The sequence below is a fragment of the Dermacentor albipictus genome, chromosome 2 (assembly GCF_038994185.2).
Source record: "Dermacentor albipictus isolate Rhodes 1998 colony chromosome 2, USDA_Dalb.pri_finalv2, whole genome shotgun sequence".
NCBI classification, from domain to species: Eukaryota; Metazoa; Arthropoda; class Arachnida; order Ixodida; family Ixodidae; genus Dermacentor; species Dermacentor albipictus.
The window spans coordinates 16397126-16413775 of NC_091822.1; the positions used below are offsets into that span (position 1 = coordinate 16397126).

The 16650-nt window shown below is 44.9% G+C and overlaps 1 protein-coding gene across 2 annotated transcripts in view; it reads left to right on the forward strand.

Annotated features, from left to right (window-relative positions):
* The window catches only part of LOC139055887 (plectin-like), a 295516-nt gene extending 281718 nt beyond the window's left edge, over positions 1–13798 (forward strand). For both annotated transcript variants that reach the window (XM_070533491.1, XM_070533490.1), the window contains 2 exons: positions 6627–6809; positions 11416–13798. In XM_070533491.1, the coding sequence (XP_070389592.1) occupies positions 6627–6788 (162 nt within the window). In that variant the 3' untranslated portion in view covers positions 6789–6809; positions 11416–13798. The remainder of the gene's footprint in view (positions 1–6626; positions 6810–11415) is intronic.
* Positions 13799–16650: the final 2852 nt, after the last annotated feature.

Genomic DNA, 16650 nt, shown 5'->3' on the forward strand with positions numbered 1-16650 from the left:
ATAAACTGCAGATGACCTTGCAATAGGTCGTATCACGATGTAATACACCACATATGGATCCGTAGGTGGGATCACTAGGGCACACCAATGCGTGCGCAGCCCGGTGTGGTTGTGCACCGAGTGCAAGAAATGTAAACAAGAGAGGACAATCTGGCACAACAAGATAGCGGAGTAACGACAACTCCTGACGTCACTGTGCTTCACGAAGGTGACGTCGGGGCCTCTCCTCAGTTCTTCCTTCCTCCGTGGTCAAAATTGTGATTTACAAATTTAACTCTTTATTGGGGATACTTGTGCTCAGCAAAACAATTAACACTCGAGCACAATGATAGTGGTGAGCAAAGTCGGTGATCATCAAGAATCTGATCTGAAGGTCAAGCGCATTGGCTTTTATACATGATTCATTAAAAGTTCCAGCGTAAGCGCTGATGCTTGTACACCTTGCAGAAAGTACTGCACTCTTTGTGCCAGGCATGTTATCCGATTATACAAGGGTCGGTGAGAACATATACAACAGATAGAATTACGATAATGTTCAAGTAAGTTCCAAATCATGCAGGTGTGACTTACGCTGAGCGATAACCTTAAGTTGTTCGCAGGTGCAGTGCAGCCCTTGGAAAAAGGATAAATACGTACATGTATCAATGCCCACAGTTAGAAAGCATTGTCCCGATGCTACGAACATGAGACCAAAAGCTAAAGCAAACAAAGAAATAACAAGCAAACAAACGAAGTTCCAGAGTTCGTTAGCACTGGTAAAAGGGATTAAGGCACAACTTCCACTTCAGGTCACGACTGGTGCTGCTGTGATTGTGTAATGGCATTTTGCAGGGTTTAAAATGGTGTCGCACAGTTTCTCAGGGTATAAATCCAAACACAGTTGCCAGCTGGTATTCCCCATAGTATCATCGAAGGTTGTAGTGTCGTTGTCCATCCTTTGTTGATTTTTGATGTGCCTGCAGGCAAGCTGTCGGGCTTCTTTGGTGGCGGAAGATAGGCGGTGATGTAAAGATTGTCTTGACGTCGTGTTGGGCTACTTCCGTAATCCAGCTCGGAACGGCAACATGTACATTGTTTCTTGCACTGCCGTGTTGTAAGTGAAGGTTACGTAGGGAAGAACTGCATTCCAAGTCGTGTTCGATGTCGACGTACATGGATAACATGTTGGCAAAGGTCTTGTATTCACGTGACCATTATGAATGTATACCAACTCGCCTAACTTTCCCATTTTGGTTATATGCTGAAAGTTTTTACGTGCCCTTTAAGGAGTGTGTACCAAAAAATTTTTCAAATTGGTTCACTAATAGCCATAACACAAATACTTCAGTGCGAGAAACACATGATTTCAGGAAGCGAGCGTCATTGCCAACGTAAACACTCTCTCCACTTGGCCCTGTCTAGCCTCTACAAGCAAAATTCCTTTCCTCTATTCTCCCATACCGGAGCTGGAGGAGTGCACGATGCATACGTCACGAGCCTCGCATTCTTCTTCTTTTTTTCCCCCTTTTTCTTTCTCGCTTTTGTGCTGTGCGGCGCACTTTTGCTGACAGTCTCACACACGAGCTGCTGCATTTGTCTTGTTTCACGCAGCGCATGATTTTGTACGCTGTGCACAAGAACACTTGACTAGTGATATAAGTAAGTTCTAGAGGCACAGGTGTGCCAAGTGCCATTGGCATGTGGTAGGAAATACATAGGCCAGATGGGACGATGCTGAGGCAGACGCAAGGGGATCACACAGCATGATTGTGCGTTGGAACACAGTAGAAAATGACTGTTTCGTTCTCGGCACTCATGACTGCACAACATGAAACAAGCAGATGAAACGGAAGTACATCTCTCTTGCTATAATACAGAGTAAAATAAAAACACACAGACATTCGGTTTGTATGACTTATTATTTCTTTAAACTTTAGTTCGTCTGTTGAAGCAACAGATTAAACAACTAACTGACGTTGCCTGGAATGATTGACGTCAACTCTCTGGCTGAAAGCGCGGTGCCCGCCAGGAAAAGTGCAAATGGTGTTTTGTTTGAAATATAAACTCTTTCCATATGCGTAGGGATGTAATACTTAGCAGACACGAGTGTGAGCATGCATTGCATGCACTGCGCTTGTCAGCTCAAAATGGCCAGACCTGGTGAGGGGGCCTTTAAAGCATCGTCCCATCTGGCCTATGTATTTCCTACCACATGCCAATGGCACTTGGCACACCTGTGCCTCTGCATATTCAACGAAATGGCTTTAAAGCCTCTTTAAACAAACCAGCCACAGCATTACAACAAGAGTTTGTTAAGCAGCACACTTTGCTCAGTTGCTCTGGCGCTGCAAGAGCTGCTCTGGCCTTCATCCAACTAGCAATCTTCTTAAGACAGTGTGCCATCCTATCTACATAGGGCACAACCACAATCTTTCGTTTAACTGACACCTGTTGACTTCCTGTATTTTGATACCCAATTTTCGTATGGGACCTCCTCAGGAAACCCTCCACTGCAGATACCTGCAAGGTCTTTGGGTAGCCTGCTGCATACAAACGTTCAGACAGTTTCATTAAGGGTGTATGGATCTTATGGCATGGCTTTTTATGGCAGTGCCCAGACACAAGTTGGCAATAACCCTTTTCACCAGTTTTGACTCAGCTGAATTATGTGGTAACATAGACTTATCGTCTCTAGGCTGATATATCTAAGATGGTCAGTCAAGTGAAACTGGATGTCTAGGGACTACTGTGCACCTTTGGCGGGCAATTCAATCATGAGCGTTACAGAATAGAGAGCTGCAGTAAAACATTGAAGAGATTATCCACCCTAGAGTGGGAGTCCAAGTTAAAAGGAACTAAAAGGTCTTCGACATACCTAACACTTAAAGAACACTAAAACCAATTAACTTGTATACTGCGAACAATTGTCTACAAAAGCCAGAACAATTTCACCATTTCTTGTGGCCAAGTGCCTAAAAGAGACCATTGGAGCTGGTTATAAAGTAACAAAGATGGCAAGTGGGGATTTGCTCCTCAAACTAAAAGACAAAGAACAGTACAACAGACTCGCACATCTCGTAGCTTTTGGTAACATCCCTGTCTCTGTCAGCGCACATCGAACTATGAACACAGTCAAAGGCGTAGTATCAGATGCAGACTTAATGGCATTGAATGAAGAACTCCTGGATGTATGGAAAGACCAAGGCGTAATCTATGTGCAGCGCATCAAAATCAGGCAGAAAGACAATGAAATCGCAACAAAGCATTTAATACTCACTTTCAGTTCAACCACCTTACCCGAGACTCTTGAAACCGGCTGTGTAAAACTTCTTGTTCGACCCTACATTCCGAACCCACGACGTTGCTTCAAATGTCAGAGATTTGGTCACGCATCCCAGAGCTGCAGAGGACAGCTTATGTGCGCAAAGTGTGGCACAACCGGTCACTCTGCTGACGACTGCAATAATGAGGCACATTGTGTGAACTGCGACGGCAGTCACCCTGCATACTCCAGAGCTTGTCCAGCCTGGAAGAAAGAAAAGGAAATAATTACTGTACGGAGAACATAACATTCTGTGAAGCACAACAAAGGGTTTCCTCGTTATTTTCACTGAAAACAACTTTTGCTGAAGTGGTGCAACGGGGGGCGGCACCACAACAGCCTCTGGCAGCAGCCCGGACCACGCCTAGCGTGCCGAGGTAGCGCCACCTGCCCCTACAGTGGGGCAGCCAGCGCTGCCCTGCTATCTCTCAAACTGTCCACTCCAGTGGCCTCTTTAAGCTCCGGCAGCAGCCAGGGCACCGCAGAGGCCACAGGGGTCTTGTCGACCTCCAGCCCGGTGGGGACAAAGATTTCGTCGCTTGAGATGAAGTCTATGCGACGCACACATCGCTCTCTGGAGTGGATGTCCAGTGCCTCGCAAGAGGCTATGGACACCAGTCCAAGCCAAACGGCGCAGGTAGCGTCGAAGGAGTGGCAAGGTTCTCTTGACTGCTCCAAAAAAGACAAAACACCAATTACAGGGCCTAGCAAAGGCTCTGCAAAGTAATGTCACTCTCCTCCCTTTTGAGACACACAGCACAATCTTTTTTCAACATGGACGACATCGTACAGTGGAATGTTGGAGAACTATTAAGAAGCCTAGATGACGTCAAAGAAATTCTCTATAAGTTTAAACCTAAACTGCTGTGTGTGCAAGAAACCCATCTAACTTCTAAGCACACTAACTTCCTCCGACAATACATAATTTTCCGGAAAGACCACGAGGATGCTGTCGCATCATCTGGCGGTGTAGCCATCATTGCTGACAGAAGTGTAGCGTGTCAGCATTTGAAGCTCCAAACGGCCCTTGAGGCCGTGGCCATTCAAGCCATACTTTTAAATAAACTCATTACCATCTGCTCTTTGTATATACCACCACATTATCAGATTCACAGACACTACTTAGAATCACTAATACATGAACTCCCAGAGCCCTATCTGATTCTCGGTGATATTAATGCACACAGTAGTTTGTGGAGCGATTCACACTGTGATGCGTGAGGTTGCGCCATTGAACAGGTGCTTTTTTCCTCCAGAACATGTCTCTTGAATACGAAGGAGTCCGTATATTTTAACCTGGCCAACAAGTCATACTCTGCCATAGATCTTAGCATTTTATCGCCGGCGCTTCTACCCTATTTCAAATTAAATGTGCATAACAACCCGTATGGTAGTGACCACTTCCCAATAATCCTAACTACGCGGAAACAAGATCAACTTCCCCCACAGATCCCTTGGTGGAAGGTTGACTCAGCCGATTGGGAACGGTACCGAACTCTTACACATGACTTGGACTGAGATGTCCGGTATAACCGTAGATGATGCTGTTGCATTTTTTACAGCTTTTATACTTGATGCCGCCTGTAAGTGTATTACTCAAGTGAGCGGCATGGGTTCCAAGCGGCATGTTCTCTGGTGGAACGATGCATGCAGGTAAGCACAAAGAAACCAGAACAAGGCGTGGGGGCTGCTTCGCGATTCTCCAACAGCAGAAAACCTGGAAAACTTTAAACATGTCAAATCCCAGGCAAGGAGTACGAGCCAAAAAGCAAGACGAGAGAGTTGGGCGGAGTTTATATCAAGCATCCACTCGTACACAGCTGAGAGAAAAGTCTGGAATAGAGTTAAAAAAGTTAACGGGCAACAAACATATTCCTTACCTTTAGTAAACAGCCACGGAGAAAGCCTGGAAAATCAAGCCAACTTTCTTGGTGCACATTTTGAATATATATCCAGCTCCTCACACTACTCCAAAACCTTCCTAAAGTACAAAACGCGAATAGAGAAGCAAAAGTTATAGAGGAAATGTGCAAAAAGTGCAGCGTACAACGAACCATTCTGCATAGCAGAACTGCAGGCAGCAGTGAACTGTTGTAATAGATCCGCCCCAGCTGCAGACCCCGTATAATATGAGATGTTGAAACAACTACCCTCCGAAACACAAAAAGCCCTCCTTTACCTTTACAGTGTTATATGGTTTTCCAGCGAGATCCCCTCTGTTTGGAAGGAGGCTATTTTAATTCCAATTCTGAATCACGAAAAGCATTCTTCCTTTGCATCAAGTTACAGACCTATAGCACTAACAATTTGCCTCTGCAAATAATTTGAAAAAATGATTAACTGTCGCCTACTATACTTCCTCGAATCAAACAAATTGCTCGACCCATACAGGTGCAGGTTTCGGGAGGGTCGATCCACCAGTGGCCATCTCATACGTATCGAGGCACATATCCGCGAAGCTTTTGTTCCTAAGCAGTTTTTCTTATCTGTATTCCTTGACATGGAGAAAGCTTATGATACTACATGGCGGTTCGGGATATTGAGACCTCTCACACTTAGGTATACGTGGTAATATATTCAATGTTATCGGAACTGATTGACTTTAGGCCACTTTACAGCCATGTTACATCCCACCATCGCAACTCACAAATCAGCGCTCAACACAACATTATCAGCCATGGCGCTCTTTGGCCATACCTGGCCCTTGCGCCACTAAACAACACACATCCATCCATCTGTTTCATGCACAGATTCCTGACCTCTACTTTTAGCCTTTTCAGGGACAGGTTGTGACACTGAATAAACAAATAAAAAGCAAATATTTCTGAGCGGTGAGTGCACTGTCCTTGTCTGCTTGCACTGAAATGCGCTCGAAGTTCCCAGTGCACAGCAGTGCTGTATGCTTTTATCTTTGTCATTATCTTTACCTCCCACTGCTTTTTGTGTGGGTGCATATTCACATGATTTTTATGTTTCGCAGGATCTCTTCTTCAGCTTGGGAAATTAAGCACACTACCAATTGAATCTTGCTGAGGGCATACCAGTTCAATGTTTCTCATAATTGTCCGAAATCTAGTTGACATCAATTAGGACAGAATTCATGAGTTATATAAATAATTGTTATTACCTAATTTAATTTGTCATCAAAACTGATAGCTTCTTGAATAAACTGAGACTAATGTATGCATGTTTGCATAATATGATCCATCTTTTTTCACTATGTTAGCTGGAATAGCCTGTATAATGATTCATTTATGTCTCATGTCCCCCGCATCCTGCTGTGATGACCCAGTGATGTGCTTGTGATGACTCGCACCTGTTGCAGACACTGGAGGCTGAGCCCGATGTCGTGTCTGGCTGCCCTGCGCTAAGGCAGCTACTGCACAACCTGCACGGCGGAGGTGGTGCCGGCGATGCAAGCACGCCCCACCAGAGCTCGCCATCTGGTGGCAACCAAGCCAACCGCAAGATGCCCACTGCTCTCTAGCATTGCCAGTTTACACAGGCTGTGAGTATGCTAGCAGCAGCTTTAGATGCATCAAGGTGAAGCTGAATTTAGGGAACTGGCCGTCGTTGTGCAACCCATATTGTAGCATTTTCAACACGTATTCTTACTCATTTTTTTCTTTTGCTGAAAAATCGGGTCTGCATTAGAGTTCTACTTTCTTTTAGGAGCTTTAATGTGATTTCTGTGTTAGTTATCTGCTTTGGACATGTACAAAGTAGGTACGTGTTGTGTTCAGCGGCGTCTTTGAATCGGGAAAATACTGCCAAATGAATCAGGCACTTTTGGTGCTTTTTCCGCTTCTTGTTTAATTGAACCTGCCAGATAATTCTATCAGTTTTGTCGTTCCTGTCAGGGACAAAGTAACACGTGTCGGCTGTAGATGCCAACAATGCACAAACTGCAGGACAAGCCAATGCCAGCCACTAAGTCATAAAGACTGCATTTGCAATTTATGCAACTTGTGCGACTTTTTTATCAGATATACATTGTTTTATTGATTTATATGTTAAGTAGCGACACAGTCAGGGCAACTTTTTCAAGGAGCTTCAAGTGGGGCCCACTACCCCCTTAATGTTTACACCAACGAGGGCAAAGTGAAGCACAACAATGACTTGCAAAGAATTGCATTATTGTTTGGCTGCTTGGCTGACTTTTGTTATGTTGAAGATTCGGTGGATGCATTGACTTTACTTCCATCTCTCTGTAACGACAGCATCAGAATGATCAAGATACAAGCCACGATCTTGCAGTGATGCCTTCCACTTGATGTCTATGTTACTCGTATCAGCCACTGTTGATGGCCAGCTGACCCCACTAATAATGCATGAGGCACATGGCTTTTACCACTCATACAGATGGCACTAAAGACGAACACAGAGATGCCCGCAACTTCATCAGTAATCACAAGCATCATTGTCCAACCCCCTTCTCATTCAAAGACCAAAGTCAATGGCCAGCATGTCTAGTTCAATTTGGGACTATGCATTCACATCGGATCTTACCACCACTTCAGAAGAAACCAAGGTTTGCACGCTTCTGTACCACTTTGGTACTCAAGCATAAGTTATTCTTGCTTTCTTCATGACGGACGCAGAGGCCTGCTGCTCCTTCATACCCTCAGAGGCACTCAGAGGCCACTTTGTGCATCCGGGTAATGAAGTGTACAAACCTAGCTGGTTCCACCAACATACACAGATGCCTGGCAAAATGTAGATACCTTCTATGCCACGCTCTGGGACATGCTAAAAAAGTCCAAATACTCGTCAGCAGCACTCGAAGTACGCTTCATATGACACCGGCGTGCCACCAGCCTGCTCGACACATGCTTGTTAGACCAGCTTCGTCAAAACCCAAGGCTAATAACACTTCAGCATACACTCACTGAAGCTAGACAGCATGAATATGCCAAAAATGGGGGGGGGGGGCGCAAAAAGAAAAAGGCTGTGATAAAACAGACTAACAACGAATGCTCTGTTACAGTAGCTGACATTTTAACTCTGTTCAATGACAATGGCAAAGGTTTAACTTTCACACATGAGTTATCTAGGGACGGTAAGCTCCATTTTTTAGATTTGGAGCTATCCCTACAAACAGGCCACGCCTGTTGGATGTACTCGCCACGTGCACGTAAGGAACTTTTACCTTACACGTCTGCACACTCAAAGATTGTGAAACGCGCCATTGCTTTGATGTGTCTAGAATCTTCGTTATTGAAATCCTGTCATCACACTGCGAACCAGAGTTTCATTGCACAGTTAACTAGGCTGCAGGCTGCGGGTCACCCAAGTGTGGTGGTGATGTCAGTCTCTGAGGTATTGCTTCAGAAACTGAAAGGGAAGCGGCACAAAAGTAACTGTATTACACAAAAGAAAAGGCCTGAATTTGTGCCGTATTGCCATAGAGTGGCTCACAATCTAAAGAATTTTGCCACTAGATACTAAATCCCAGTATTGTTTTTGCTCCTCAGAAACTGTCAATGTTGTGCAGCCGTATTTCTAAAACAAGTAAAACCGATTGTGAAAAGAACCATGCAAGTTTGTAGATGGCAGCATTGGTGTGGTATGCAAGATTCTGTTGTCATGTGACAAAGTGCGTGTAGGGCAGTCAGGCCCCTGTGTTAACAAGAGCCTTAGAGAACCTGAGCGATCCATATCGATGGGCACAGGTTCCCATTTGGCTCAACGTTGTAAAATATGCAAGTGCAAAGCTATGTTTTGTGATACTACAATTTTGAAAAAGAGCCGTGGTACCACCGCCCGGGAATTATCGGAAGCTTTCTTCATACAGTCATTGGGGTCACAGCGCGTTAGTGTGCCTTCTTTAACCTTGTACAGCGCTTAATATGATTTTTTTTTATTCTGTCGCATGAGTGCGCTCTGGTGATCGGATGTTGGTGGTCCCTGCACATGGTGCTCACTGCGCATGTTCTTCTAGATTCTGCTCTCTATAAAGGAGTGACGCAATAAAACGATGTCAGTTGAGGGTAGCGCCTTGTCCTGGTCGTCTTTCTCGTGTCCGTTGGTTTGTGCTAAACAAAATAATTCTGGTTTTTCCTTGACGTTTGAAAGTCCAAGTAAGCCAGAAAATGTAACCCTGTCATCCATGCTTTCTTATTTGCCTGATAAGTACAAGGCAAGCAAACAGCAAGTATTGAGTCTTTCAGTATCTTCCAACAATAGTCATTTGACTTTCTTAAGAACCATGGACATTACGACAGAACAAAACTGAAATGCGCTGCTTGTTCTTCTCCCTGACCTTGAACATAGATTCTTCTTGGGCTGCAGCCTAAGAAGGGGCCGGCCTCATCAACATTGAAAACGTTGCGAGCTTCATGGCCTGTGAGAAGTGGTGGCAATGTACTCATCGTTTAGTCATGTACATTGGCAGGGTTGGCTTTCTTCTGTTCACTGGTGATGGTCTTTTATGCAAGATTTGTATGTCAAGCCTTGAACCAGTAAATTCAATCTCCAAGTACTTGGAAATTTTCTACACCAAGAGAAAGTGTGTTGTAGTTAGGTGGCTTTTCGCCAATTGCTTTACCTTCAATGTTTACAACGTCCACTGTAACTTCCTTGAACCAGAAAAGAACTTCCTCTACCTTCACAAAGTTGGGAGCCCTGGCTTCTTTTGCATTCACAATGAAGTGCTCTACCTTCCGCATGATTTGGGTCTTTGTGCACCATTGCTGGCCACTGCTGGCCAGCAATGATGCACAAAGTGGACGGTACTAGTCCTAACTCCTTACCAACATCAATTTGTTTCCTCTTTAAGTCTTGGTCTATCTTTTTTTTTAAATACACAGCTTCCCCTTGAATGATAGCACCTATCGCTGCTGTGGCATAAAGCGGTTGTGTATGCACCAGCGGTTGTGTATGCACCACGCTCAAACAGCACTTCCGTCACTGCATATGGCTGTCAAGTTGCTTGCATTGCACTTGCCACATTTTGTGGACCGACCGCAAGGCAGTGCCAGCCTTAGCCTCTCTGTGTCTGTCCCGCTCTGCAGGCTCAGGGAAAGAATGGGCATGCTTGCTGACTCAGTGCCAATGTGCCAGGCATCGCAAATACCAGAGCCACTGACAGGAGAGAAAAGTCAGTTTTGCCTGAAAGGCAAACCATTGAGAGCAGTGGCAAACAACTACATGAAGCAAAGTTCATAGTTCTACCAGCCGTACCAATTGCTGTAAACATTAGCTTTGTAAGCTAATGTTTACATTAGCATAAGTAAACATTAGCTTACTAACAAGCAGGGTGCCACGCAGGCACACGCAAACAGAAACAGATCTCACTCTATGACTGCAAACACCTGCTGGCGTAATCAAGGGCACCAGCACCGAGTGAATTCCCCTTTTTGGCTGCACCTTGTTCTGACACAGCGCACAAAAAGCCACCAGCCATGCTTTGCACCCACAGCAAATCACCCCCACGATGGGGCACGCACAGCTGGGCAGGAAGACGCGCACTAACCTCGCCCCTCCCGAGAAGGCACCGTCTTTCTCGGCTCAACCTCGCATGCTTTCCCTTGCACCTGCAGCACGGGGCATGCATTCTTATCGCACTTGGACTTTATACGGAACCTCACGGCTGTGGCAATGGCCACCTGCAGTGTAAGTGCCATGGCAATAAATAAAGCCGGCAACAGCATGTCACTGCTTGCCAGCTGGCATGGCAGCTGCCGAAGTGGTACGGGTTCGCCACTCTGATTGCATGTGATGGCATGCAAAAGCATTTGCTACGCAACGGCTTTGGCCGTGGGATTTTTCCAATTCATGCCATGCTGGGATCGTATCGTCGGACTGCAGAAGAGAAATTTCTCTCTCTGCGTTCCCCACTTGGCGTGACAGTGTGCTAATTAATTCAGAGGCTTTGATACGACAGCGCTCAAGTGCCTGGCTGTGTTTCTTTGTGATGTGCGCGAAACGAGTGTTGCCCCCATGCCCGTGAGACAAGCCCATGCTTGGGTTTGTCTCCAGGCTTGGGCTTGAGGTTGGTGGCCTTTTCATGAAGTGAGGCATAGGAGGTGTGCTTTTTTATTGTTTCATTCTGGCGTACATGCACTCCGTTAGGTGATGTGCTCAAACAGCCTTGAATGACTCGCTGCTTGCAGGTCATCTGCCAGCGAGGGAACCACCATCTTGTTTCTGCAGAGCCTTGCTTGCAGCGTCTGACCGTCCACAAGCACTGGGAACTGCTGTGCCCTCACGATGGCATCTCCACGCACAACGCATCCAGCGCAGTAGGGCTGTTTTGCCAAGCTGCCCACTGATAAAGATAGCTTTTTAGCATCGTTGTAACACAAGTGCGCTGACATGCATCAGCCTCACATTTTTTATGCCTGCGTAGAAAATTTATTTTTATTTGCTTACAGTTCACCTCTCTTACTTATAGTTTTAGATGCAGATGTTTGTGTTAGTTTTTAGCTGTGAACAAATGATTTTATTCATTCACTTGCACCATTTTTTAATATCATGAAACTTAGTGTGTATGCGTGTCTGTGTGTATGTGTGTGTACGTGTGCATGTGCATGCAATGTAAACACATATTTAATTATAATCCACACACATATTTGTCACTGATGAAAGGGTATGCAGGAATAGGTGAAAAGACCAAGTGTAGGACCACGGAGGGAGAACTTGAGAGAGAAAAGTCCTAATTTATTCCCCCACAGTTCACCTCATGACATTCCGCACAAGTTGCTTGGCACCAGCGCCATCAGTGTGCTCTCAGGGTAGTTACACCATTGTCCACATGACTTGCAGTTTTTATCCTAACTGCCTGTTTCACTTTTCTTTGCTTGTTTCGACGAAGAGGGAATTTGGTCCAACTCTTTGATGTTTTACGCCAGACTTTTCGCCTTGTCTATCAGTTGCAAAAATTGTGGTTATTGGTTGTTCCATCTTGTTGTACCAAGTGTTGCGTAAATAGGTCCACATGACTCTTCTTCCAGCAGGCTCATTCCCACCCAAGCTTTGTGCAGGAGAGGTTGCACTTTGCAGTGGGTTCAGTTTGATGGCACATTTGCGAGCATTACATGTCTTGGGTGTAAAACTGCCCCGAGTTGGTTGATGTACATTATAATTATACAGTAGCACAAGTGGGATGACGGCACAGAAAAGAGAAGCACGCACACTTGTCAGTTCAGCCCTTAGTCTTGTGCACTTCCTTTTGGCGTCTCATTTGAGCTTCCATTATAATGATTACTTGCTTGTTTCATTCCCAATAAAGCCAAAGTGCACATCGCCTGTGGCGACTGCAATAAAGCAACGTTGGTTTTGCTGGAACAAAACGGCGACACCATCTGACACCGTTACAGTGAAAGATGCATTGTATCCTGGCTTTCACAGATGGCACCACCGTTTCTCTGCAGCAATTGAAACACAACATTTTTTTGATGCCATCGTCATAGACGATGCACACTATGGATTTATTTGGACTGAATAAGGCAAGTAATGCTTGCAAAATATGGTAATAAACTGAACACAGAGCAAAATTTTGCCCATGGCTCCGTGCAAAATCTGGGTGGGAATGAGCTAGCTGCAAGAGTCGTGTAGACCTATTTATGCAAGACTTGATACATATGTATATATTTTCTTCCATATCGCAGCTGTCAGCTGGCACTGTCAAAGCCCGCACATTATAACAGAAAATGCTCTATTCTGCAAGCACAGGAGGTACCTCCATTAAAATTACACATTTATTTTATTTTTTGGCACCGATGGGATGAGTGGCACAGCAAGGCACCATCTAAACAAGCGTGTGCTTCCTTCGTGCAAGTTCATTCAGAAAAGTTCCTTAAGCAGGTAAAATAATCTGCAGCAGCAAAGTCCCTGAAATAGACCACTGTGATGTAAAAACATGTTGCTTGTCAGTATCTGCTGTCTTGGGTGCTGCGTTTAGAGCTAAATGGCCGTTAATAAAATCTCTGTGTATCCTTCGAAAGGTGCGAGTAAGGGGCACAATTAAGAAAACGTGCTATTCCTCTGCCCCCCCCCCCAACTTGTTGTCAAGTTCGCAGAGTTTTCATGAAAGTTCATGACTGGGTGGCAGGCATGCACTCATGAGCTTCAGAAACATCGTTGGTGAGTCTACAGACGCAGTGTCCTAGGAAGCATACGTTGCTGCAGTCAGTCCTTTGAGCAACTGAAATTTGGTTGTGGCAAGTAGTTGTAACTCAGGTGGCCACCTCTTTAACTGTGCTCTGAAAAGATAGTCTACATGTCCTGAGTGCACTTTTGTGCTTCAGAAGAACTTCACATGGGCCTAGTTGGTGTTTACTGCATATCATATTGACCGCAAATAAAGACGGGGACAGAGGGAGAGAACACATAAACAGCATGGGCGGTAATAGGTCCGGCCTTTTCGGTTAATGTAGATCTTTTCTACTCCGTTCCTCATAAAGATTTGTTCGTTGCTGTGAGGATGTGTATTGAAGAAAACGGCACTATTCCCTTCCATTTTTTTAACTCTTTTAGAAACCTGTCTTAACAGCACTTTTATCAGTTATGACGAACACTTCTTTCTACAGAAACGTGGAATCTGCATCGGCTCGTGCATTGCACCGCTTTTGTGTAACATTTTTTTTAAGCTACCATTGACAAAGTGCTTGATCAGGTGTTTTGGGGGAAGTTTTTAAACATTTTAAAAGTTTTTAGGTATATGGGTGACTTTTTAATTGTTTTTAACGGGCAAGGAAGTTTAACTTCTTGTGACAGCATTCTAGCCGTTTTTAAACAACTTGGTAAAGGGCTTTCTTTTACTCACGAACTTCCACTCAACAATTCCTTGCGTTTTTTAGACCTACGCATTTTCTTTGCTAAAGGCCACGCGTGCTGGCAGTAGTTCCCTCGGGCACAGAAGGGCTTGGTGCCATATGACTCCTCCCAGTCAAAGATTGTTAAGCGAGGAGTAGCGATGCTCTGCCTAGATTCGGCTCTCCGCAAGTCGTGTGTGCACAAGGTGCAGCTTGCCTTTGACAATCAGATTTTCCGTCTTAAGATGGCAGGGCTCCCTGACTCGATGGTAACGCCAGTGGTGCAAACCCTCCTGCAGAAGGTAAAAGGATCTAGGAGCAAAGCAAGGGTGAGGACGACTACTATGGCAGCAAGACCTGAAGTGGTGCCATATATTCACACGGTCACTCACAACCTAAGGAAGGTGGCAGGCAGGTTTGGAGTCCCCCTTGTCTTTTCAGCCCCTTTTAAGCTGGCGCAGCTCTGCCCCCGCACCTCCCGTGATCCTAAAGGGAGGCAAGGCTGTGGCAAGAACCACACCAAGCCGTATGCAAAATGCAATGTAGGAGTTGTGTACGAAATCCACCTGGCGTGTGGCAAGTTCTACGTAGGGCAGACAGGATGCTGCCTGAATGATCGAGCCAGAGAACATGAACAAAAGTTAACGAAAGATGAATTGGCGCACTTGCCTGCGCACTGCAATGCCTGTCACTGTGCACCTCTTTTTAAGGAGATAAAGATTCTGGGGAGAAGCCAGGACCAGACTGCACACGAACTGATGGAGGCTTATGTCATAAAAAAGAAAGGCCAAGACTGTGTTAGTGACACCTCCATTAGGTTGTTTCAATCGGAAATATATTTTTTTGATAATTGGTTGCCACGCTAGGCTGATGAGTGTTCTTGTTTGCTGCGATCTGTGAATGTTCTATATGCCTATATATGCTCATGGGCTGCCGTGAATAAAACAGTTCAAGGTTACCGCCCGTACTGTTTATGTGTTCTCTCCCTCTGTCCCTGTCTTTATTTGCGGTCAATATGATATGCACTTTTATGCATTGTAAAAGGGAGAACGTAATTAGTGATGTAGGCAAGGTGTCCGTTAAAACGTGTGCCAAGTTTGGTTTACTCATCTTCAAGGCAGCACTCTGAAGGCACGGACACAGATGGAGGGCACATGGCCGCCTCCTGCGTCCACGTCTCTAGCACTGCCCTGAAGATGAACAACCAACTAGCCGATGCTTTCACCTTAATTAATTGACTCATGGATAATGCAAACTCGGCTAACTCAAAATGCTGGTAAACTAAAATAAATGTCACACTTTTTGTTGACAAATTATGTTTCCAATTCGTTTCGAGGCCATCCAGTTCAAACGCTATTGGTTCGTGCAGTCCTGGCATCTTCCCAGAGCAGAGGCATGTGGCCAAAATGGCTGACGAGAGAACATTCACGTGACGAGAATGGGCTCGATGTATTCAGGTCTATGGCCACCACTGCCAGATTGCGCCGTGAACTGAGTTACGTGTTTGAGGCTAAGATATAAGAACTTGTAATTTCATTTTGGACCATATTCGGTTAATTGCCATTTCTGAAAAACAACAGCTGTGTCTGCTGGGTGTTTTGAACACAGTTTGCCTCTTGAATAGTCAGTCAACTCGGTAGAATATATCCACTTTTATGCTCAACGTAGCTGCAGTTTCGCCACCTGAATGTAAACTGGGTTTTCCCTGGCGTATTGTGTGCATCTCAAGTAGGTGTATGAGAGACTGTCTCGTGCTGCGGCCAAGCTTTCGTAGAGTTGATGTTCCGCGCTTTCTGCGTGCTTGCTCTGTGGTGTTCACGAACAGTCGTTTTTTCTTTTTGACCCCCTGTTACAGTGTTGTACTTGCCACTAGTTAAAATTGATTCTTCAAAGACCTTTCATGGCATGTCCCCTGCAGTTTGACACAACTTTGTTTAGTTTGAGACATGAACACGAAAAAACGTGTTTGTCTTGTCGAAAGTTCAGCTTGGCATATGTGCACTGCTTTTTGGGCACAAAATGAGAAGCCTTAAACTGTCTGCACTCTCAAGAAACGTTGCACATAAGAATTGTGTTCAAGGAAGTCGTTGTGGCACATACGAAACACCCAGGGCCTTCTGTCTTTATTTGCACCACAATGGCTTCCTCGAGCGACAAAGTAAATGTTAAGTTGGGAGTCTGCTGTACTAGCTTGTTTTTGGAAGTAATAGTGCACTGTTAGTGTGACATCATGTGGCATGATGTGGCACGGGCAACACACAATGATAAAAAGATGGCACACAACAACTTTGTGTAATTTGTATTGGTGCACAAAAAAATCTACTCGTCATCCTTTTAGAAATTCCTTTTATTTTTCTGACATCGCAACTGAAGGCTTTGACATTCAAAGGTCAAAATGATGGACTGTCAATTCCTTTGCAATAAATTATGCAATTAGCTGGTAGCTGATATTAACTACCATTATGAAAAGCCGCAAGTAGCTAATCAGAGGGACTATTAAAGCAGAAGTGACAGCACGCTTTGGTGATCTTTGCATGTGAAAGCCTCAAGTTCCGACATCAGAAAAAGAACTAGAATATTTAAAGGAATTAC